The sequence below is a fragment of the Parasteatoda tepidariorum genome, chromosome 5 (assembly GCF_982258835.1).
Source record: "Parasteatoda tepidariorum strain Cologne lab strain chromosome 5, Ptep-v5.0, whole genome shotgun sequence".
NCBI lineage: Eukaryota > Metazoa > Arthropoda > Arachnida > Araneae > Theridiidae > Parasteatoda > Parasteatoda tepidariorum.
In genome coordinates this window covers 89,314,702-89,340,540 of record NC_141759.1, presented here as the reverse complement: position 1 = coordinate 89,340,540, position 25,839 = coordinate 89,314,702, and the positions used below count along the sequence as shown (strand labels likewise).

The 25,839-nt window shown below is 28.3% G+C and overlaps 1 protein-coding gene across 3 annotated transcripts; it reads right to left on the bottom strand.

Moving 5' to 3' along the window:
- Positions 1 to 394: 394 nt before the first annotated feature.
- Positions 395 to 21,390, bottom strand: LOC107451443 (recQ-mediated genome instability protein 1). 3 transcript variants are annotated; one of them, XM_043043821.3, is made up of 12 exons: positions 20,989 to 21,390; positions 19,329 to 19,472; positions 17,280 to 17,393; positions 15,544 to 15,663; positions 13,322 to 13,455; positions 10,922 to 11,324; positions 8,005 to 8,158; positions 7,155 to 7,234; positions 4,694 to 4,807; positions 3,170 to 3,211; positions 3,014 to 3,067; positions 395 to 636 (listed from the first exon to the last, which is right to left on the bottom strand). In XM_043043821.3, exons 1-12 carry the CDS (start codon positions 21,100 to 21,102, stop codon positions 484 to 486), a joined length of 1,626 nt encoding a protein of 541 aa, XP_042899755.2. In that variant the 5' UTR covers positions 21,103 to 21,390; the 3' UTR covers positions 395 to 483. The 3 variants fall into 3 exon arrangements, with proteins under 3 accessions (XP_042899755.2, XP_087020596.1, XP_087020597.1); XM_087164470.1 differs by having other exon boundaries at positions 3,014 to 3,211; positions 20,989 to 21,380; XM_087164471.1 differs by having other exon boundaries at positions 3,014 to 3,211; positions 21,187 to 21,354.
- Between the last annotated feature and the right edge of the window lie 4,449 nt (positions 21,391 to 25,839).

Below are 25,839 nucleotides of genomic sequence, written 5' to 3'. Positions count from 1 at the left end.
GAGAAACGTAAAAGGATTATTAAAATAAAGAAAAAATACAGGATTATCAAAATAAAGAAAAAATACAGGATTATCAAAATAAAGAATACACAGATATTTTTTTTAAATATCTAAAATGCCATTTGAAAAGTTTTGAATAAGCAAGAGCATAGTTAATATGCAAGCTTAATTTAATCCTTTATTTTACTATGATGATTTTTTAAAAATAATACGATATCCTTAATCCTAGAACTAGTATTTTTTGTTAATTACTTAGAACTCAATTTCGCATTCATTATCATTTTATAAAAAGCTTCATGCAAGGAGCTTTAATAAAAGACTTGCTTTTAAATAACAGGAAGTGAAAATGAGATTTTAAAAGTTAAAATTAAAACAAAAGGACAATCAACAGCAATTAAAAACACAATAAATAAATTTTATTTAATTTAGTACAAAAATATTAATTTATATTACACAATATTTACAGAGAATTTAAACATATTATTATATCTGAGATCGAACTCTTTCCATTAGTTGTTTCATTTGCAGTTGAGTCACAGGATAACACTTCATGATACATGGTTTAGATTCAGAAGACAATTGAAGATCCATCAGGCAATTATAGTCCTGAAGAGTCGATTTACATTTAGAAATAGCCTGCAAAAAGTTTGAATTTCTTTAAATAAAAGCAATTAAAGAAGCAAATAATATTATCAAAAGATTTTTCTAAATAACGAGTTTTTTTAAATTAATAAATAATCAAATAAATAATAGTTTCTTATTTTGTTAGACATTTTTAAATGCAGACCGATTTAGACAATTTTCATAATTGTTTATAAGGAGTGGCTGAACTATATATAACTGTACAGCCCCATTTAAAGTGTTACATGACGCCTTTTATTAAAACAATGAATAACAATAAATATATAAAGTAGAGTTTAAGAATTAAAAAAAAAAACAAGTCTTTACATTTTAAAATAATAAAGAAAAATCAACTAGGTAAATAAATAAAAAAATTACACTGTTGTACAATGGACAAGATATTTACAGTGTGGGAAAATATGTAAACATCCTGAATAAAAAATTTAGAATAAAAAAATATAATGAACAAAAAAAGGAAAAACAGTCAAACCTTCAAGTGAACCTTCAAGGGACCGAAATTTCGGTTCACTATAACCGGGAGTTCACTATATCCGTTACGCAGGCAATTTAACTAATGGTACCAAAACTCCACCCTTTTATTACACATTATTCTAATAAATGGCTGAAAAATATTATGTAGTAGCAAAAAATTGTTATTTTTCATTACTCTTCGTCTTGCGTTTAAAAAACAAAATTAGTAATTTTTAGCTGATGAGCAATCCTCAACATCAGAAATGGAAACACTTCCAGACTCTCAGATAATTTTTCCTGAATTTCTGTTATTCCGCTTTTTAAACCTGTCTAACCTGCCCTTCGAGCACATAAAAGTAGTCGCACAAAATCGCTTAGCAAATTGATCGACATTTGTCCGAATCTTGGCCAAGGTCCGAATGCTTCGAATGGTGAACCACTTCAGTAACGCGTCTTCAATATCCTTGTGATCTGCTTTTCTCAACTTTTTTCTGCCATCTAAATTTTTTTCATGAGCAGAAGTTATTAATTGCCTATTTTTCCATAAGTTACAAACTGCAGATTTGGGTAGTTTATATTCCCAGCAAATATGCATATTGATCCCACTAACACCTTACAGATGCATCATCTGCCTGGGTTGGAAACATCTGCTTGGTTTGTTTAGAGATGAGAAAGTGAGATAAAAGAAGCAAACAAGAAATAATACTTATTGCTTCATTCTCCTCTATAGATGGTTTTAAATATCTGTATATGTATTTATTTTCAACAAGAGATTTAAAAATTATTACAAAAAAATTAAGAAAAAAATCAGTCGAAGACAGAAAAAAGTTCATTATATCCAACTTACTCGCTTTTTTGGTTCACTATATCCACAAAAAATAACATTATACGTGTATAGCAACTCACGGGACCGAACATTTCGTTCACTATATCCGGGAGTTCACTATAAGCCGTGTTCACTATAGCGGGGTTTGACTGTACCTGGAAAAACTTTTTATCTAATAATCAGATTTTCACGTACTAAGGCTCAAACTTAATGGTTAACTAGGGTGACTTCAAATATGCTAATTAATTAATAAAGAAGTTATTTTACGTTACAAAAACAGATATAAGAAATACGTACATTCTCAGCATAAACATACATTTTTTAAAAATGAATTTGGATTCCTCACCCTTCAGGTATGGAAAATATGGCTACAATAGTTTGATTATGAGAGCTGGTTGAAGTTTGGATCCCAATGTTAATTTTACTTTAAGCATATTAAGAATTTCTTTTACGTGAATCGCAAAACTTTTGTGTACAATTATAAAATTCGTTTATCCAAAGATAAAAGATTTATCCTTGCAATAAATTAGTCTTACTAATTATTTATTACTATTTTAATAAAAAATAATTAAAAATTTTGAATTGTAAGTTATACTAATTTTTACATCATAATAAACAATGAAATTTTAAATGGCAAAATATAAAATTTGAACAAAAACAGCTGAATAGTTCCTGCAAAATCAAATTTTAAAAAAGTTGTATAAGTGCAATTCGATTTCTCAGGAACTATTTGAACAATTTTGTTCAAGTTTGACACATAAAATTAAATGCTTTATAATGATGTAAAAATTTCTAAGCCTGACAATTAATAAAATTTTGTTTCAAATTTTTTAAATTAAATAATAAACTTCTGCACTAATTAATTAGCATATTTGAGGTCAACCCCCTGGACCATTAAGTATGAGTTCTAGTATATGAAAACTGATCATTAGATGAAAAGTTATTATTGGGTTTCGTTTTTTGCGTACTGCACAATGATAGAATTTCAAATAAAAATGTAAAATTTCAATATTTATTCAGAATAGTTGAGCTTAGAACAACACAGTTAAACGTAATTAAACAAATATTTCACATTCTCAATATAAATAAAATTACCATAGCAATTTCTTTTCGTTTTTCTTGATCCTGAGCAGCTTGTTTCTGCAATTTCTTCAAAAAAGAAAAAAAAAAAAGATAACATGCAATTACTAAATTCAAGGAAGATACATAATTAAAATAAATAATAATAATGTTAAACATTAAAAGACTTACAACTATTTCCACAGCAGATACTCCAATAATACCCTCTAGGACCTGCAACCATAATTTTAATATTAGCTCAAGTAAATATCATGAAACGGTGAAAAAAAATGTTTTGACAGCAAGAAATTTATTTCACAACACACCACTTATAATAATTGTAAAAATACTTATTAATATAATGATAAAATATTTTCAATTTAATAACTCATAAAAACTAAACAAGTATAAAATGCATAGTAAATAATGTCATTAAAATTGGAGTAATTAAAAGTCAAATTTAACATTTAGCATTACTTGTAAATGTGAAACACAAAATTTTATTTTGTGAGCAGTTTTTTGTTTGACTCTTAGGTCACGTAAAGTAATAATTAAAATTATGATGATTCAGTGTTCCCCAACCTTTTTATCACCGCGGACCTGTCAACATTTGATAATTTCACTGTGGCCCACTGGATGGGGGACACTGATTGCTTATATTTTAGATTATTTTGATTTATTAATTTTAATTAAATTGTATTTAAACATGCCTTCAAAATAAAATACAGTTACACCAAAAAATAAATATAAAGTGGTTTAACATTTTAACTTACTAGAACGTTAAATCAATTAGTCACATTCGAGAGAGAAGACGAAGTTTTTCATTAGTTCCAATATAAATTTCTGGTGGCGCTTTCGTGTTTTATTTATGATATTTACAGTTATGATTTTGTACCAATTGTATAACAGAGATGCCAACTTGCTCCGGACAGCAAATATATATTTTAAAGTGGTAGTTTATCAATTGTGATTCCTGGTTTAATAAATTCAATTTAGCAGATTTTTATTCACCACTATTTCTAAATAATTCGTAGGATTATATAATTTACCACTTTACAGTATTTATTTCGTACTAGACCTTTCAAAAAGCAAGCAAAAATAGTCAAATATTTCCAATATTTACTTTGTAGTTATTTACCGTTTTTTAAATTATTTTGGCGTGTCCGGAGCAGTTGGCATCTCTGGTATAATATTAAAATCCAGAGCTAACTTTTATTAAAAGAGGTGCAATTACATTAATTACATAATATTGTAAATATTGCTGAACTACCTTTAATTAAAAGGAATCACAATGGGGCAGTGGTTAAAGTATTGACCGCAGTTATAAAGCTGGAAAAGGTCTGAACCCTACTTAGCTTCATGTGAATGAGTACTAGCTTGCTTGGAAAGTAAACAAGACTGGTATACAATGCTAACCACAGTGCTGCCATCATGAGGAATAGTCTCAACATTGTGGAGATTTAACTTCCATATGTGTGTGCTTTACTTTACCTTTCAAAATATTATGTCTTATTTACCAATGCTGGAGCAATTTATTGGCTGTTTATTCAGGGCAATGCTTTGAATTATGAAACACAAATTTTTTTGTGATTTTATTCATAGACATCCTTCAACGACAACAAGTTCAAAACTACAGTCTAACAGTATTATATAAAGTATTTAATATCTAAATTACATTCAACTCGAAGTATTATAATTTAATTCTATTTAACTTACCTTATCATGGATGTTTGCATCAAGAGTTGCAGTACCGTCATTGATTTTTACGCACAGATTCCAGCCTTTATCAATGGTACATTCCAATTTTGACAAAACTTTAATAATGAAGCCCTGAAAATCATAAAATTACTGTATTAGCCATAACATATTATTTACACACCTGATATTATGTAAAACTAGGATGCCAACTTGTAGCAATGCTTTTTCATAATTATTGGGTTAATTTTTTCTTACATTTTCCACAATGATATTAAAGTTTAAAATGAAACATTTACATTTATAAGTTACAGTTTTCATAAAACATAAGCTCCAATATATTGAATTGTTCCCAAAGTTTAAAATTTGAAATTTGTATTTTGCTAGAAAATGTTGACAAAAAATGAATAAATAAGATTAATAGTTGACAGTTCAGTGTAATTAAAAATATGGCTCTAAACGAAAGAACAATGTGTTTTCGTTATTGATCAACATTTTAAGTCTTGTCGTGTCATTTCCAGGTTATGCAATATCTGATTTTATTGCTCAGAAGATCTCGGAAGACACAGACAATCTCATTTAATTCTTTCGAACTTTTTTCTTTATTCTTTTTTAAGCCTAAAGTCAAGGGGGTTAAAAAACATGCTTTGAAGGATGAAATTGAGTATCATACCTTACCTACCAAATTCAACAATGCAAAATGGTCATTGAAAATGAGGGCAAAAGAGTTTGTACATGTCAGCGAAATCATGGAGGCCATTTACCTAAAATGCTATTCCACACACACCCCAATATTTTTTGATAAAATAAAAAAATAAAAATTTTCAATTGAAAATGTGTTTTGGATCAAAATTACTTCTCGGGTCAATTTCGAACACCCTATACGAGTAATAGCAATTAAAATTTATAATAAGAATCATGAAAATTTTCTTTCCATCACTAAACAAAAACATAGAAAAAGAAAAGTTCACAAAGTAAAAAAAATACAGAGTTATAAAATAGAGACAAAAAATAAAAATTATATATTTTTTGTAATGTTTTATTAGTAAATTGATATAATTTTTATAATAATAAACATGACACAATTTATGTATTTTTTATGCTTTTTCAAAGATGCTTAGTTTGAACATAATGTGTTTTGAAGTGCAAAAGCATTGTTAAAAAAAATTCAGAAACTTATTAAAAATCTGGCTTTGAGGTACAACTCATATGGCCACCATATATCTTTATGTTAAAATTGATATTACTACTTAAAAATCAACCTTAAGCTCAAATGTTATCAAGATACACACTGGAAGCAATTTTAAAACGCTCTAAAGGTTCGAACAAAAGAAATATTCTTCCATACAAAATAAATAAAAAATTGAAGTTAAAAAAATTATAAGAAATCATGTTTTAAGGTACAACTCATAAGGTCACCATACACCTGTGTGTTAAATTCGGTATTAGTATTTAAACTTTGACTTATAAGCACAAATTGTATTAAGATGCACATTAGAAACAATTTTGAAATACTCTAAATGTTCTAGTAAAAAATGTGCTTCCATAAAAAAATAAATAAGTAAATAAAAAACTAATAAAAAATCTGGCCTTGAAGTGCAATTTATATGGTCACCACGTTAAATTTAGTATTAGTATTTAAAGTTCGATCCATAAGCCCTAATTGAACACTGGAAACGATTTTGAAGTACTCGAAATGTTCTAGCAGAGGAAATATTCTTTCATAAAAAAACACAATTAACTTTACATTAATTATATAACAAAAAGAAGTATGATAATAGATGACACAGTATACGTCTGCAATTGTGAACTCAGCTTTCAAACCACTAAGCTATATTAAAGCTATAATGTTATTATTTCAAGATAAACTAGCGAAATATTCTAAAAATAAAGTATTAATTACAAAATAGATACCATAAGAATAAAGAAAAGAAACATACTGAAAGAGAAAAAATATAAGTATTCTAAAAGAACAAGTCATACTAAAACACTACCCTTATTTAAATAAATAATTGAATTGAAAGTAATATTAATTGTTAAAAAAAAATATAACAAAATAAATGCATGTATAGTTGCATGGTTATGAAAGCATAGAGTAAGTTTATGCAATTGTAATCAATAAGTATATTTTTGTCCATTTTTTTTTCCAATTTTAAAATATTTGTAAGCTTAAAAACACTGGTACAATTGAGTAAAAAAATATAGAAAGTGAAAGAATTTTTCAAGATTAGTAGCCACTGACAATACATTTATTCCACTTGAAAAATATATTAATTGATTTTATAGTATTATCACACTCTTCATATGTCACTTGAACATATCTAGAAATAGAGAATTACTTTTAAACCATTATGCAGCAACAGCATCTTTTAAATATTTTATAGCACACTTTAATAATACATATTACAAAAAAAGAAAAGAAAACAAATTTTGATTTTGGCATGTTTCATAAATTTTGATGCAAATTTTATATAATACATACCTTAATTGTTACTATACAATCACTTAGATTTTGATTTAGCGCAGCTGATAAATAAGTAAATGGTAACTTTCTCAAAGAATCTAAATGTAGGGGGGAAAAAAGACTTAGATTTTACAATAAAAATAATTTTATTATCACAATAAAAACAAATTACATTCTTAAAACATGTGATAAAAAAAAAACATTTTTTATATCTCTGTATAATACAAACTATAAGTAATTCATGGCCTAGTTTAGTTATTGATTATTATTTATTGATAATTATATATTGAATGTTATATAATTCATTATAAACAAAACAAAATTAAAACACACAGTTACAATAACTAAATTTCACATATAAAAGAAAATAAATGAATAAAAACATTTCTATCTATCTGCTAAATAAATGCAAAATGATTAATTAATTTTATTTATTATAACTGTTTTTAACTAAGCTGAATTTGAATTATTCATTCCTGAACGTTTTTTTTTCTTACTATTGTTGAAATATTAAGGGGGAGATAATAATAATTGGGATGACATTCTATTTAATAATTAGGACATATATTCCTGATATTTTTATCAATACCTACTTCCTTTGCTATCCTGCTTTTATAAAAATTCCTTTGTGAAGGTTACCAATAAATACAGCATGCTTTGGTTCATTACAAGTAATATCAAAAGATTTAGCAACAATCCATAATATGATTAAGAGTTAAACTATGATATGTTTAAAAAGGCTTTTTTAAATAATCCAAAAAAGCTCAACATTAAAAAAAAAATTCAAAGAGTATTATTTAAAAATAGCATACATCACATGGCATAGTCGTATTTTAAATCAAAAGTACAAAAACAGCATAAATATTACCAGGTTGTAAACTGGTACTCTCCATTGGATTTTCATCAGGAATTTCAAAGGGCATTTCAAATACTGGACTTTCCTCTTGAAAATTCATCAAGTCTTGAAGAACATCTTCATCTTCCTGCCAAATATTATCAGTTTCAGGAACACCTGCAACATTCTGGAAAAAAAAATTACATACAAATTTTAACTGTTTTTTATTTTTATTTTATAGAAATAGTATAATTTATTATCACAATAATTTTTTTGAAATGAAATACAAAAAAAAAAAAAAAAAAAATGACAGGTAAAATAAACTACAATAAAGTTTATCAATAAATTTTATCTTTTATAGCTTATCTCTTACCTCTTTTAATATTTTATTTGATAAATTTTTATTTGGCGAGATGAATTCAATATTTTTATTTCAAAATCTCACCTTCCTTGAACACAAGCTAATTTTTTCCCACCTATATCACACTCAATTTGCTTCAGTATTAATAGTCAAATTATAATATTTTAATGGAAAAATTAGTTAAAAAGGAATTTGTATTAGTTTATTTATTATTTATATTATTAATTACACATTGAATGCAACTTTCAACATAATTATTGATTAATTGAACAGTTAATTGAACTAAAGGCACATTCTTTTGAAGTGTTCAGTAGGATTTTTAAAAGTAGAAAAGGAACTTTTCTTTTGTAAGGAAGAAGATAAGTGATTATAAGCACATTGTTTTAAGAAGGAAATGCCTTTATTTTTTTGCTTTAATGTATTCACACCAGAAATAAATAAAAATGATTTCCATTTAAACCTTTTTCATATAAAACCTTTCTCATATTTCCTTTTTCATATTGCTCACTTGTGACTTGGAAGTTTGTCATAATAGCAGACTTGTCGAAATATGCTGTACTACTTGTTATAGCAAGTTTTCACTGTGTTAAAGGAACGACAAGGCAACCCGATATACATAAATCAGCCATACCAACAATTTTTCAATGAAAAGGTTAAATTAATTTTCTACCAATCAAGCACATAGAAAATCATGTTTCAACATTGATTCTCCTGAGGAAAGCAAAATACAATTTCCTGTGTTATTTACATACAGAAAAGAATGCTAGAATGAAAGACATGTTTACATACAGAAAAAGACATGTAAGAAAAGAATGCTAGAATGAAAGACATGTTTACATATAGAAAAGACTAAATAACATGCATACGGTGTAATTTAGATACAGTAAAGGTATAAATAAGATACGTAATCTTCGAAAATTTACTAAACTACCGGGTTAAACTAAAGTCTATGCTTAATATTTAAAAAGTTTTGAACTGTAACTTTTTCAGAAAATTTTTGTCCTCTCATTTCCTATGCAAATAATGGATTAAAAAATATAATTTAAATCTAATTTAAGCGATTGACAAAAAAGTAAAACTATTCTTATTTTACTATTGTATGTAAGAGAAATTATATTGTTGTATCATGCTTTACTATTAATTTTCTAATTTACTGGAAAAATGGTATTCAACACACTAGGTTTTCAACCAAAGCTTTGTTCTAATAAAGTGTTTCTAAAATTTAAGTAGGGCACATATATCCAAATTATATGTTGGACTTATTATATGTGGGTCATTAAAAGAGTTTTATAACAATAAAAGAATGATTGTGAATTAGTAAAGACTAATAATTAATGTTCACACCAGCAAATAAAATTTAGTGGTCCAAAAAATTAATATGGTAGACAAACTTGAGAAAAATCAAACTTAACAATTACAATAATTCATGTTATGGTACACATCAAAAATTATTTAAAAAACTAAGTGCCCTAAAACTAAGTTCATTAGCCCATAATGATCAAATATTGGTAGTTATTAGAATAAAGTGTAAAAAAGCTTAACTAATATTAGTAAATAGAGTCAACATAAAGATTAAAATGCAGAGACCAGATAAATAAATAAATGTAGAAAACAGAGAAAGTAAAAACTAACAAAATATTATTCTAAAAATTAATTATCAAAATATTATAAAATTTTAAATTAACTAAACTAAACTCAGTGCCACGACAGCCCATAGAGGGCCAAGGCCTACTGTGCCCATCTCAGTTTCCTTGACCTTGGGCTCTGGGGTGCAGGGGCAGATGTTCCGGTTAGGTGGTCAGCAAAACGCGAAGCCCCCAGTGTTTAGTTCCCAAGCATGCTTGGTACTCATTTATCGACCGACTGAAGGAATGAAAGGCTGAATTAAACTTGCCCGGCCCGAGGATCGAACCCAGGACCTGTGGCATGGGAGCGCAAAGCGCTACCACTCAGCCACTGACCGACAAAATTTTAAATTAAGTATAAAAAAAAATTTAAAAGAGCAAATAATATTATTTTATTAATAAACAATTTTACTGCCAGTACATGAATCCAAAACACAGCAAAACATGCAAATTTAAACATTTAAATTAAATTTTTTTTTGATACCTTCTGTTATTCCACTTTCTGATGAATACCCCATGTTTGAATTCCATTCCACACATAGAGCAATAAAATTGGTAGAACAAATACTTTTTAAATGCATAGAGTTCTATGCAAAAAACTATTTTTCTGTACTATTTTGTAAATTGAAAAATTTCAAGATTGTAAATTTGTCGCTTTTGCATATGATTTTAGGGACATTTGGCGACAATTGTTACCATGGCTTGAACTCTACTAGTAATAGAGTACAGTATATTATCTACTTCAAACATCTTACATTATGACATAATAAATATGATTATTTCTATATAATTTAATATTTTTGCTTTGCAAATTAAAAATTAGGAGAAACACAATCATATTGAAATAGCAACATATTTCATATTAATAAGCAAACGTCTCTGAACAGTAAGTAAACAAATAAAAAATATTAAACTATATCTGATGAAAATAAACACAAATGAAAAATATAATAAATATTAATACCTGACTTTGTGTTAAGCTGATCTCTTTTTCCAATTCATCAATAGCTTCATAATTCAAACTTTGAACAAAATCATCATCTTCATCATCAAAAGCATTCAAATCATCAATCCCATCTTGATTTACACCAACAACTTGATTTGGGGAGCTGAAATAGTTCCTCAAAGTGTTCGTTGTCCCATTGTTTCGTCGATTAGAAGTCTTCCTGGATACAGCACTCCCACGAGTTGATACATTCCTAGGATTACCATCGTTTTGTCTGAATGATGAAACTGAATGTTGCTGAATGATATCAGTGTTTTCAGGGGGTAAAGATACATCTTCAATCTCAGTACTAGGCTGCACAGCATTGTTTACATCTAAATTATTATTTTCCGTTAATGATTCCTCAGGCGCGGGAAGGTTCCTAAAAATAAGATGACCATATACAAAATCATACATGCTACATATTCTTAGAGGTTCATCAAATTGTATAGATGCTGAAATCAGCATGATTTTGAATTGTACACCACAATCACTGAAAAGTCGCATAATTTTTATTTTTCAGCAAAATGTCTTTATTTAACAGTTTTATGTTGTTTTTTTTTTCTCAAGCAACTTAATTTTCTTTTTAATTCTAAAATCCCTAAAGCTACATTTTCAAGACTATTCTTTTTAATTCTAAGAATCTTTTTAGCAATATATTCAAGAGTACTCTTTTCAATTCTGAGAAATTTTTAGCAACTTACCTAAGAATATCTTGACTTTGCAAGATTTTGTTTTATTAACAGCATTGAACTTTATTGTAAGCTGCTTGAGTATTTAAGGTAGAACAAAAAACAAACTTATATATTGATGGTGATTTATATTGATGGTGATATATATTGATGGTGATATATATTGATGGTGATATTGATGGTGACTTATATTGATGGTGACTGTACATTAAAAAATATTCTAAAAGTGGGTGACTCTATGAAATTCGATTAAGATGCAAACAAAAAATATAAAGAAAGCTAGACTAAATCAGATCCTGGCATTTAGAGATAATATTAGAGAAATTTTTAGAACTTACAAGAAAGCAAGGCAGCTTTGCTACCTTATTTAGAAGACTATGAAAAAGCTGTATCCTGATAAGGCAAAAATTTTACTAAACAAAAACAGTTGAATGGTAAACTTCAGCACTAAATTCATTTTGATAATCACTATGATGGTGAATATGGATATAAAGCAACTTTTTAAAATCTTTATTGCAAAATATTAAATTAAAACAAGCAAAAAAATGGAAAGTTTTTTTTCTTCCCCGAACTAAGATTTTCTGTTTAATTGTTTTCTATGATGTCTGCAAACTGTTTGAGTAATTCTAAAAAAAGTTGCGGTATAATTTTAAAAATATTTCACATAATTTTAAGGTCCTTACATATCATCCCATTAACAATTTAGCAACCACAGAATTGAAAAAATATAGTATAGCAGCTCAATTCACTGATTTTTTAACTATTGAGCTGAAATTTATAAATGGTTTTATAACTTTATTTATTTATTTTTACTGTAATGGTGATCAAATTTTGTTCCACCTTAATTTGCCCTATCCATTTTATTTATTAGGTTAATTTATCATGTACAGTATCAATAGAAAGGTTTTGGATGTGAGATTTAAATGAGCCTGTAATTAAATCAAACCATACAGGCAAACTAATTCTTTTTTTATTCAAATGATTCTTTTTGAAAGAATATATGAGGAAAATATTTTCTGTATTTTGTTTCAACAATAAAATTGGCTGTAATATAGTGTTTAATGTGACAGTTTTCTTTTATTTTTAAAGAGTACTCATCTATTTGAGGGTACTATTAAAGCTATTATTTCCACTACACATATATTATGTACTTATATTAATTTATTAGGTACCTCTTACCACAGTTACTGACACAATATCTTTTTTTATTTATTTCCAATGCCCACCTGTGTTAACATTTCGTCCATTCAGGCACTTACAGGGAAGATATTAGATGGGCCAATGTTGCTCCCAAAGTAAGGACAGATAATACAGAGAATAAAAGAACAACCACGCCTTGCCCGGGATTTGAACCCAAAACCTTTCTGATGCAAGGCCACTTTCCTGACCCCTACACAGTTCAGTCTGCACTAACACAATATCAGTAATACCTATTAACACAATTAATTAAACAATATTGGGGTTATAATACAATGGCTTTATGAAAACTCCTTTAATACACAAATACAAAATATTTATATATATATTGAAACAAATTTTTTTCTGTGTTTTCAACCTATTTTAAATTCTATTTTACCTTGAAAGATACTTAACACGATGAAATATCATTTTAAAAAATAATTAATTAACAAATAAGCTAAATAATTTTGAGAATTAGCGATTTATTAAACACAAAGTATTTACTTACAGCATTTGTCTGAGCAAAGCTTGTTGAGAGAACTGTTCTAACTTGCTTTCAACTTCTCCTCCTAAAACTTTTATTTTTTCAGGTGTAAGTAAAATCACTCCAAATCGACAGTCAACTGGACCTTGAATTAAAACCTATATAAAAAAATTATTTTGTTTCTTTATAGAGATCATAAGAAAATCTGTAAATTGAGATTTATATTCAACAAACCATGTTTTATAATATACACAATTTATATTAGAATACATACACAAAAATAGGAAGAAAAAATTCAAAAAGTTTCTCAGAGGGAATTTCGAAAGTTCAAGGAATGTTGATATTCTTTCCAATAAAACAGTCAGTAAATCATTTTATTTTCTTACAGATATAGTTAGAAAAAAACTGGATATTTTAACAGATTATTTTTTATATTACATTTACATAGCTGCGCACTCTCCCCGTTTTTGCGGAAGATTTTATTTTCCTATAGTGGTAGCTAAACTCATGTTATTCCATTAAACTTTTTGAATTATAATAATAATTATAAATGGGCTTGACCACCACCACATTTAAATAATTACAACAAATGTATAAAAGCATAATCTTTACTGCAGTGAATTTCAACCTAGTCAAAATATAAATATATTTTTGAGTAAGATTGTTTTACTGAAATTGCTTTACTACTACATACTATGAAAATTCATTCTCGGAAAGAATGAAAGTTGACAGGTAAGAATTTAGAGTTAACTAATCTATGACAAGGTTCATAAACAAAAGTGGTGGAGGCTTCAAGAAAAATTTTAAAATTCAAGGACCAAATATGCTCAACTGGGTAAATATTTATACTTTTGTACTTACCTTTAATTCTTTCACAGTGATGGAAATTAAAATTCATATTTCAACAGATCAATTTCTATATTATACACAATCTAAATCAGGGTTCATAAACAAAAGAGATGGGGAGATGATTTCATTTCCAATATGATATATTATTTTCCAATTAGCAATCAGACACATTAAGAAAAAAAAAACTCCACAGGAAAAATGTTGCTTTTTTAAAGTTTATTACTTTTTTTAATAAGATGTCTAAAAGACTAAAACATGATAGGTCAGCTCGATGCATAATTTTTTAGATTGTGATTTTTTAGAATTAGTAAGTTTTTTTCATTAATCATTATTAAATAAAAAAAAAATACATGTAAGCATTTCAAAAGGAAAAGTATTAAAACAAAGTTTTAAAATATATCAAAACTATACAATCAAAAATTTTGTGAATAACCCCTGAGTTAAATAACAATTTAAAATAAAATAAGAATAACTGATAAAAGGATAGACAGAAATCTGAAAGCAAAGTGCAATTCAACTTTAATTAATATACAATCAAAACTATACTACAAAATGCTACAAAAAATTTGGGAAAAAATGCCTGCAATCGAAACCAAAAACACACATTGAAAGGTTCCAAAAACAACTCGAATAATCACAGATCGTTTCAGGTACAAAATTAAAGTTATTTATAACAGACAATAAACTAACAATACAATAAATAAAATTAAAATTTTTTTTTTTAATAAGAGCTCAAACAGGATACACACAGCAGTATTTAACATTTATATCAGTCATATTTTGGATTTCTGAATGTGAATAAATAGATTTGTTTATTTAAAAAAAAAAAAAAAATTAATATGGAAATAAGATTTTATTTCTTTTAAAAATTTATCTTCTACAGTAACCTATATGTCAGACACCTACTGCGCATGACCTTGGGGTCAAGTACCTGCTATTGACTTACATGATGAAAAAAGGTGTTTACTGTTGAGGTGAAAAAAACGAATTCTGTAAAAAGGGCGGGGTTAACATGAATGAAGTTATTTTATTTTATAACTGGCGTTGAACAGCTGATTCAAATCTGAGTTTACAACTATCAATGTTCAACTCCATAACCTTGTGATTTCGAATCCAACCCAGAAGACAAAGAAACTAATGGATCAAGCAGCAGAACAAAATATGTCTTTTTGATGGAACTAACCAACATATGTGTTATATGGAGAGGAAAACCACAGAAATCTCCCAATTTTACGCTAGCACTGCGGCCAGATTTAGATAGAGGTAGAAAACAACCAACCACCACTGAGATTTGAAACTGGTTCGCCTCATGAACGCTTTATCCCCTGAGCAACTGAGGCTATGAGTGAAGATACTAAACTTTACTAAATTTAATAGATGGTTAGAAATAGTGATACCTTAACTCCAGGTGGAAGAGATAGCGATAATGTGTTGATTGGCCTATACTCCATACCTTGAACTGTAGTACATCCATCTGTTAAATTTAGCATGAGCATTCGGGTAGGTTTAGCTTCCCACTGAAATTAGTAATGGTCTTTAATACAATATGTAATAAAGGAAAAAAAGGATTTAAGAAATAGCTTATAGTATTCCATATAGTAAAATTGTTATTGGTAGACATCAATAATCATTAAAATTAAGATAACAGATTTTTAATTAAGAGATTAGGTAGCAGTTAACACACACAATTGGAAACAAATATTAATATTACTCTACATGTTTAAAAAAAATCAAAATTTTAGCTTGGAATGCACGAAATGACTATTAGTTTTTTTTATTCGAAATTGTTTGCTTTATTTTTTTAAAAATAATAATAAAATGAAGAAAAGTTTAACATTTACTTCCATAAAAAAAGAATTTTCCTTCTTTTTTTTATTACTGTTAATCAAAATAGGGTTTCTTATTTTGTGTGAGTAGGTTTTATGCATCGAGGTAGGAAATTTTATAAAGTATAGCTTAATTTAAACACATAATTTTTCTTTGACAGTTGCCCCTTTTGTAATATTACGATCCATAAAAAATATAAATGCTTTGTAATCAGGGAGACATCACTTTTTTATCAATAGAATTATGTATCCTAATAAAATATTTTTCAAAGAATTAAAACAGTGGTTTCCAAATTCTTTTTTTGGGCTATGGAATGCTATATGACCAAACCTCCTTATGCAGAACCCAAAGTTCATAAGCAAGAGATAACATGAAAATGAATAAAATAAACTTAATTACGTGTTTCGTTGAAATGAAAACAAACAAAACTGTTATAAATATTGAGAATGGTTATCAGAGTAGCATATTCATTTTATTTTGAATTGTAAAGCTCGATGAGAAATATTAAAGCAAATCTTTTACAAATGCATGTGGTTAAATATATAGATAATTACTTCTTTCAAAAATCATTATTCATTAAAAATTCTAACTCTTGGAATTTCTGTGAACCTTCAAAAAAATTCTAGGGTTCTGCAAAACACTATTTAGCAACCACTGAATTGAAAAATAGTTAAATATTCTAATAGTTATGTTAAGTTTGGCTATAACAAATCAAATGTTTACATTTATGCATCATTAAATAACAGCATATAATTATTTGATTTCACAATTTCATTCTCATAAATAACAATCGTAACAGCATATCCAAAAATCAAATCAAAACGAAATTGATGACAGTGATCTTTCAAATAAGATATAAAAATTTTTAGATAAAAGAGGAAAGAATATATTTAAAAAAAAGAATATTATACTATTTATTTTATAATTTATTAAAATTAAAAATTTATAATTAGAATGAAAGCATATTCTCCAACAACTATGGAATTTAAATAGTTTTAGAAAAACATTTTCCTAGTGGCAATGTAACATTTAAGTAAAGTTGATATAAAAGAATTTTGCTCACCACTAAATGTAATCAAATATATAAAAGGTTAGATATACAATCTTGAAATCTAGCATAAGTTTTATAAAAATTTTTTTAGTTCACTACCATTGGAAAAAATAATTTTCTAACCCTTTAAATGCTGGAAGGTACGATTATATTTATGAATAAAATAAAAAATAAAGTGAATTAATTTAAAAAAATTAAAATGAAAGACTTTACAGGTAAATTTAAATTGGGTGAGTAGGAAGATTTAAAATTTACCGCCGGAACTGTTGGCAATGGTGCAGCAGAAAACTCTTCATTTGAATTTGTACGCTTGTTTAAATCTTGAAATTGAGCATATGCTGGTTTCCCAACATCACGGATAAAATTAGCCTAAAATAAAATTTTTATTATAAATATGCAATAAAAAAAATTTAATAGTAAATAAAATAAATAGTAATATAATACAATCTATAAAGAATCATCTATAAATAGAATTTTTACGCTTGTTCATATCTTGTAATTGAGTATATGCTGGTTTCCCATCATCTTGGATTCAATTAACCAGAATAAAGTGTTAAAAATAAATATATAAATGAAATATATAAATTTATTAGCAAATAAAATAAATATAAATAGTAATGTAGTACAATCGATAAGAAATCAATTATAGAATTTGTATGCTCATTCCAATCTTGTAAATAAGCATATGCTGGTCCCCGAACATCACGGACAAAATTAGCCTAAAATAAAGTTTTTATTCTAAACATATTAATGAAAAACATAATTATAGAAAATAAAATACATAGCAATGTAGTACAATATATGAAGAATCAATTATAAATAGAATTTGTATGCTTGTTCGAATCTTGTAATTGAGTATATACTGGTTTCCCAACATCGCAGATATAATAAACATAAAATAAAGTTTTAATAATATGAGGGTTGCAAATTAAATAGTGGCAACTTAACCTTGAAACTCACAGAAGGGCAGGCATGCACAAATTGGATATGGGAGCGGTGAGGTGGCACTGTTGTCGATGTGTAGAGTGTAAAAAAAAGTCAATTTGCTTAGAAGGGTAGTTGTTGTGTGGCGTTAAAGTGAGGAGTTTCTTTTCCATCACTCTAAAGCATGTTTTCAAAAGGTGATCAGCGGTGAGGTGGCACTGTTGTCGATGTGTAGAGTGTAAAAAAAAGTCAATTTGCTTAGAAGGGTAGTTGTTGTGTGGCGTTAAAGTGAGGAGTTTCTTTTCCATCACTCTAAAGCATGTTTTCAAAAGGTGATCAGCGGTCGTGACTTACAATCGAGGTTGCCCGTGGAAAAATGCAACAGAATGCTAGCGAGGATTAGTGGAAGCCTGTGGAGCAAATGTTTTACCGTATAGGACAGTAGAACGATGGGTTCAAGCATCTCGACGTTTTTCGTAATTAAGCCTTTTCACAACATGCTTTAGAGCGATGGAAACGAAACTCCTCACTTTAATGCCACGCAACAACTACCCTTCTAAGCAAATCGATTTTTTTTTGCACTCTACACATCGACAACAGTGCCACCTCCCCCACCCATACCCTATTTACGCATGCCCGCCCTTCTGTGAGTTTCAAGGTTAAGTTGCCACTATTTAATTTACAACCCTCGTAAATAGTAATAAAGTTCAACCTATAAAAAATCAATTATAAATTGTCTGAAATCTTTACTTTTAAATAGGCTATTAAATTTATAATTTTTTAATATTATATAAATATATAATCATAATAATTTTAATGACGCTCTCCACTTCCGGAGATACTTCTTATTTGTATTGGACTGCAAGACTTCTCATGCTCAAAAGAGCAACTGAGGGAAGTTATTAAAATAAATAATAAATTTAATAGCTAATAATATAAATAGTAATATAGTACATTCTAGGGATGTAACGAATAGTGATTTGGACGTATAGCCAAATATTTGGCAAAAAATACTGAATAGCAACATTATTGTAAAAAAAATTTCAATAAATATTATTTTTAATATAGAAATAAGTTATAAGTCATAATTGGAAAATAATCAAAACAAGACCTAACAGCATAACATTCCTTTACATCAATTATTGTTCTCAGAGACCAGTAATATTTATTTTATGGAGATCCTAGACCAGAACTACCATTAATTTTGAACCCTAGATAAACAATTTAAATTTTTTTCTAGTCAACCTTTGTTTCAGATGTATTAAAAATCTTTAAGGTTGATCCAAATGGCCATTAATCTGGAATAAGGAAGGTATGAATCAGCCAATTTTGCCCACCTGATAAAATTTATGGTTTCGCCTTATTAGGCAAAATTCTTACCTGCAATGCGAAGGGGCCATTTAAAGTAGTTTTTTGAATGGTAAGTAAGTCCCGTGGCAAAGAAGAAACTCCTATTTCTTCCAAGTCAGCTGACAACCACTGATTATACACACACTCTTTCAGACTACTTGAAGATATACTATCCTATAAGAAAAATAGTCTTTAAAAATTGAAGTAAATAAAAAGCTAGTATATATATGTCACGGCGAAAGACCGAAATCGGTGGTTGTTGACTTTCACCGGTGAATGTCGACAAACATCAAATACGTCGGTGAGAGATCGAATATTTAATTACATTCTTGTACATTCGGACCCTCACCGGTGTATGTCGAAAATCACAGATATGCTTTGGTGAATGTCCAAAATATTTATTACATTCGATTTGATATGAATTTATTTGTGGATATAATTACATTTATTCCATATTTTAACCCTACACTATTGTTTTTTTAAGGTTAAGTGCCACTGCCCGGTATATATTTGCCCGATACTCCAAACACTGATGTTTCTTCTGATCTATCGTCAGTAAGTATTAAAGTATATGATAAATATAAATATATCAAATAAATATAATAATATTAACGAATAAATTAATATAAAATTGGATATAACAAATATTTTGGACATTCACCAAAGCGACTATGTGATTTTTGACATTCAACGGTGAGAGTCAGAAATAAGGGTATTTAGCAAATATTTTGGACATACACCAAGCGATTACGTGGATGTTGACATTCACCGGTGAATGTCGACATTATCCAGATTTCGGTGCTTCACCATAACATATATATATATTCTGAACAAAATAAAAGAGATAAAATGATATAACCAAAATAATTAAAAAGTTTGCAATACAAATAATGAGATAGTATAGTTGTAAGATAGGAGAATGAACAATATTGTTTCGATAAAACAACATTTACAGTTTGAGAACCTTTATTTCACACAAATGTACAGAGTGCAAAATAGAAAACGAACCACCTGAATGACTTTTGATCTAATGATCGGATCTTCACAGATGATAATCACTTTCGTATTAGAATTTCATGGAGTTATCAAAGAAAATTTTTTAAGAGTTGGAATTCAAAGACACATTTCATAACTAGGAATAATTCAGTATCAATATCTGTTTGCACCTACTACATTAACCAAGGCTTTTAAGAGCTTTTGAACTTTCAAAAATATGTTATGATTTACCTGGAAGATGCTACAAGTTATACTTTCCAAATTTGTCCACTTTTGTGCTTTTTATTATTATTTTTTTTTTATCTAAATTTTTTGCAAGCCTTGATAATTGTTTTGGCATAGATACAGAAATCTTTCCCTTTAAATTCTTCAGAAATCAGGAGACAATAGAAGTTTAAGTTACACAAAAATCAGGGGAAAATTTTGTTTGAACAAAAATATTTTTTTAAACAATGGTTGTTTTATGATACTGGAGCATGTTTATAGATAACAAGATTATTAGTTATTGAATACACAAATTATGATTAACGATAATAAGAGAATACTTTAGGTGATTAAAAACCAAATTTTAATAACATTATTTAGGAATCATATAAGAAAACATCATATATAGAAAACATTATTTAGGAATAATATAATTTAGATAATTCAGTATTTATAAACAAATGATATGAAAGAAAACCCTGAAAATTACAATTTGTTCTTGTTTAATGAAATCAATACAGGCTTCAACCCATTCAGATGATGTCGTTATAAAACGTGTTTTTAAAAAATTTTTGACTTCGAGAACTTCAAAAGAAGAAGACATTATTTAAAGGGAGTAATTAAAGATTTGATTAAACCATTATAAGAAATTTAGAGTTTGTTAGGGTAATGTAAGATCATTTCATACAAATCCACGGAAACAATCATGAAAGAATCATAAATTTCAATAATATAATGCCAAACTTTATTTTAAAATTTTTAAATCATTTTTGTAAGCATATTAAGCACTTAAACTTTATAAATATTAAGAAGTCTATTTTCAATTTTAGCGCAAGACCAAAACAATAACAAACCGAATAAAGCGCTGAAATTTTCAATGAAAGTTACAGTTAAATTATTAAGGAATATTCAATGTCAAAACTGGGTGTTCTTTCTTGACTTAAATTTATTAAATATTGCTGCAAATGAAATAAAAACTAACCAATTTTATTTTTTAGAATTAAATAAGCAAATTAAAATAATGACAAATGAAAACTGCAACTCTGTTTTGTATTTCAATAAATAGTCAATAGATGGCACTGTTGTATTGGATATGCGTTCAATGAATTTTATTGGAGAAATATTTTGTGTCAGCCATTGATAGAGGGGGCCTATTGAAGTCCCTGGTGTCAGCATAATAATCTTAAAACAATAATGGTTTTAAAGAGTGTAACCTCCCTTTTAGAATTCAGATAAATACAGGGTCACTCAAGGTGTCCTAGAGCACATTCCTCCTTTTTGTTTTGTGCCTATCTCATTTGTTTTCCTTTTTTTCTTTTTACATCAAGCATTGAAGATCGAAGCATAGCTTCTCACACTGATTATCTACGTTGTTTTGTTACATGTTAAGTAATATAATAAGCTTAGATTTTAGCACTGCATTACCGCATCCGGCACTTGCATGAAAGTAACTTGTCTAACTTGAAATGTTTAACTTAAATTTAAATTTTTACCAATAGTGAATTTTTAGTAAAAAGAAAAAAAATCATTGAAACAATTTAAGAATATTTCCATTTTATGTAAAATGCTTTAAAAATTATTTTACCTGAATATTTTTATTTATGTAAAATGATTTTAAACATTTTCATTCAATTATTTTAGAAAAAAAGATGAAATAGCTTTTTAATTTAAATCTTGCAGATTGTTACAAGAATTGCAGAAATATGTACGCATTTAAATGCTTTACAATTTTTTCTATGACTAGAACAGATTTTAGTATAAAAGAAATATTAGATTATTTTTTCTAAACAAGCTTGTAAGAAAAGAAAAAAAGTGTACTTTGAATAAGATATTTTTAATTGCCTTTTTCTTCTTCTTTTAACTAGCCTTGTGTTAGTACTACACAGATCTAATTTTGGAAATAGCATAAATTAGACATACTTTCTTTCATCATATGATAATTTTAATAAGTTCTTTGTTTCTCTTTTTTATTTTTATTTTTTTTTAAATTTGAATTTTAAAAAAAAAATCATTTTGGCAAATGATGGGTAATAGGTTCTTTTAATCAATAAAGGATGCCTGCGAGAGATTTGTCAGCAATGCCAGCAGCAGATTTAATTTTTATAATTATAACACACAATCATAAAATTTTACGTAACTTGCTCTATTTTCTATTTAATATAAAATGAGTCCAAGGATAAAAAAAATTAAGTTGCATTTTGAAAGTGTTCAAATTTTTAAAATTAAGATCAAGTTTATAGTAAGTAAAATGCTGTATAATTCAGTCAAGTCTTGATCGAAGTTTTCTTAAAAAATATTAGTAAACGGCTTCCTGATGTTTTTTAGCCGAATTTCATACATTAACTCGGTATTGATTAATATGATCTTCAAATATGACATCGTTTTAGTTATCTTCTATAGTTATCATGCAATAGCACCATTATTGTTTCTTATTGTATCAAACAATCCTGCCACAGCCCTTTGAAAACTAGGGCGCATGGATATTAAGGCTTCAAAATTTCGTGACCCATGGCTTATTGGTAGTAATGCTGCATTACGCACCAACCGTCTTAATTTCTCAGACAAGCTGGTACACATCATACTGAAGCTGAGTAGGCTTCAAGTTGTCACCGAAGATCCTCCTTCGAATGATTTGAAGACATACAATCGTAATTTTGATCCTTTGCAGAGGGAATGACTGCCCTGCTTTGGTAGACCGACGACCTGCACGCGAAGTCGAGCACTTTAAGGTAGAACAGTTTAACGAGGACCAATGCCGCTCACCCTTGGTCTCTAGGCAATCTGATCAAAGTGGTCACCTCATCCTCCCGCTTACTGACCACAGCCAGTGATGCTTGACTTCGGTGTTCTACCGGGAACCGAGTCTTTACGATCAGTCCACTACGGGACCCATTGCGGCTTTTATATCTTCTTGTATGTTCTTTATTTCTTACAGATTTTTACCATTTTTAAACTCTCTTAATACAGTTTCTATTTGAGCCGGGATTAAAATGTGCTTTTATGAGCTCAAAAAACTAAATTTTTCATGAATGAAGTTATCATTATTGCTATATTATAGTGATGAAAAAGATATTTAAAGAATAATCAGATTAAAGTTCTGGAATGGAATCCCATTTCTCTAAAACGTGCAAAATCGTTTAGGCTTTACTACACCTCTACATGGCATAGATTAAATGGAAAATTATGATGATGAAGATGGGGTGGAGCGGATATACTGATTTATTTTTATTGACAACAGATAATTGACATCCTAACCCTGCGATGTCTGAAGTATCTAGGGACCTTTTCCGAGCTCTTCGTTGATAAATAACGATCATTTTCTTGCAATGTATACATATATTTTTCATATAGCCTAAATAGCCATACTCATTGCATGAACTAACATACTCATTTAGTGCAATACGTATATTATACATATACCTTATCAATTCGTGCAATACATACTTATACCCAGAATTAGAAATTTCACTTTCGTGCAATACATAGTCATTGCATCATTTTCGGGCAATACATTTGTGCCCCTAGTGGGATTCGAACCCGTGACTATTAGTTTTGTAATCAGACTCTCTGACTTCTTGGCCATCTGGCCGGCTATCAACAAAGATAAAATCAAAAGCTCCTCCTTCTCCTATCTAAATTAGAAAATTATATCAATCTTCTCCTTTAACATTGACTCCTACTGTCTCACTGTAATAGTAGAATTTTAGGATGCAATAATCCTACAGTAGTAATCTAATTTAAAATTAAACTCAAATAAAAGACGTAATTTTGTATAAAATAAAATTTACTTTTTCATTCATTCATTTTATAAAATTCTGAGAAAAATGTTTTAAACGAATCTTTCGTGTTTTTAATTTTTGGTCTTGAATGCTCTTGCCATTTGAAACTACTTGAATGAATTTTTTCCCCAAATCTTCAATTTCAAATTGGAAAATTTTCCAAGTGTAAGATTTTTTCATTGAATTTTGAAATATTGAAAGCAAGGGCGTTTTAGTGTCTTACGTATGCATTGCTGAATCCTTGCATGTGCATCTCCTCATCCTTTCCAATGCATCCTCATCCTTTCCTTTAAAAGAAAAAATAAGCAAATCTCAAAACCTCCTCCTCTTAAAGTCCTTCGCAATATTTGAGCTGCCACTTGCGAAAAAATGCAAAATGGGATAATTTAAACACAGTGACGAGTTTCAAAAATGATGAGTAAAGGTTAAAATAATTCAGTTATCGTCTTCTGTCATTTAGATTTGCTTAATAATTTTTTTTTCTCACATTTGCAAATTTTTTTTCCTTCCAAGTATGGCTCACACTGTCTTACATGATTTCCAGACAAAGCCTTGAAGTGTACAAAACTAAGAACGGAATATCAATATAAACCATAAATACCGAAATCATGATTTACATTAGGGATAGGTTTCGCTTTCAATTTGAGAATGAATTGATAGAATAAGAGAAACAGAGTAAATGAATAAGATATTAAAAGAATAAGATAAGAAAGGAATAAGATAAGTGAATAAGAGTAAAGTCCTTAACCTCAGTAGAGAATACCGGGTAATGGCCCACGCCTGAAGGTATATCCATTGTGAACAATTTTTTTTACCCTTATCCCACTTTTGCCGTTTTGTCCATCGCTGTTTTGGATTCGTGGTTTTGTCCTAGAAGAGAGAAAGCCTTCGCCCGGTTTACCATAAACGAGAAATCCAATTTTTTAGTAGTCCGAATATTGTAACATCTTTCTTGAATCACCCCCACTACGCAATTTATGTTCGTTACATCAGACTACTAAATTTATATATGCGGAGTCCTTCTCTCATCTAGTTGTTCAGTTCTGACACCGACTTCCGCGAAGTTTAATAAAAAAATGAATTAATAAAATAAATAAATAAATAAAATAAGTGAGTAAATAAATAATGAATAAATAAATAAAATAAATAAATTGTAAGGCAACTGCACTTTCAAATCCTAGAAAAGCAGAACCGTAAAATACAAAATCTTTTATTCATATGCAGATGCCAAGTTAACACGTCAACAAGTGTAAACGGTTGAATGGTTCTCAAAAACGGTTGCAGGAGCAATTACGCAAGAACATCACGACCTGTTCGAAAAAAGAAACTTTCCCGACTGATGGGCGGCAAAAATAATATGTCACCTTCCACCTCGTACGCATTTTCATGCAAAAACAATGGCGATGCATTACATATCTGACAGATCTTAGCTTCTTCACAATGGATGATGGCCCCAAGCTAATACTGCTGTTGAACTTGACCATTTATGTAATGATGAGAAAAATCCGTGACGCCGTACTGGCCATTTTTCTTTTCTCACTAACCCTTTAGTGGCTATTTGA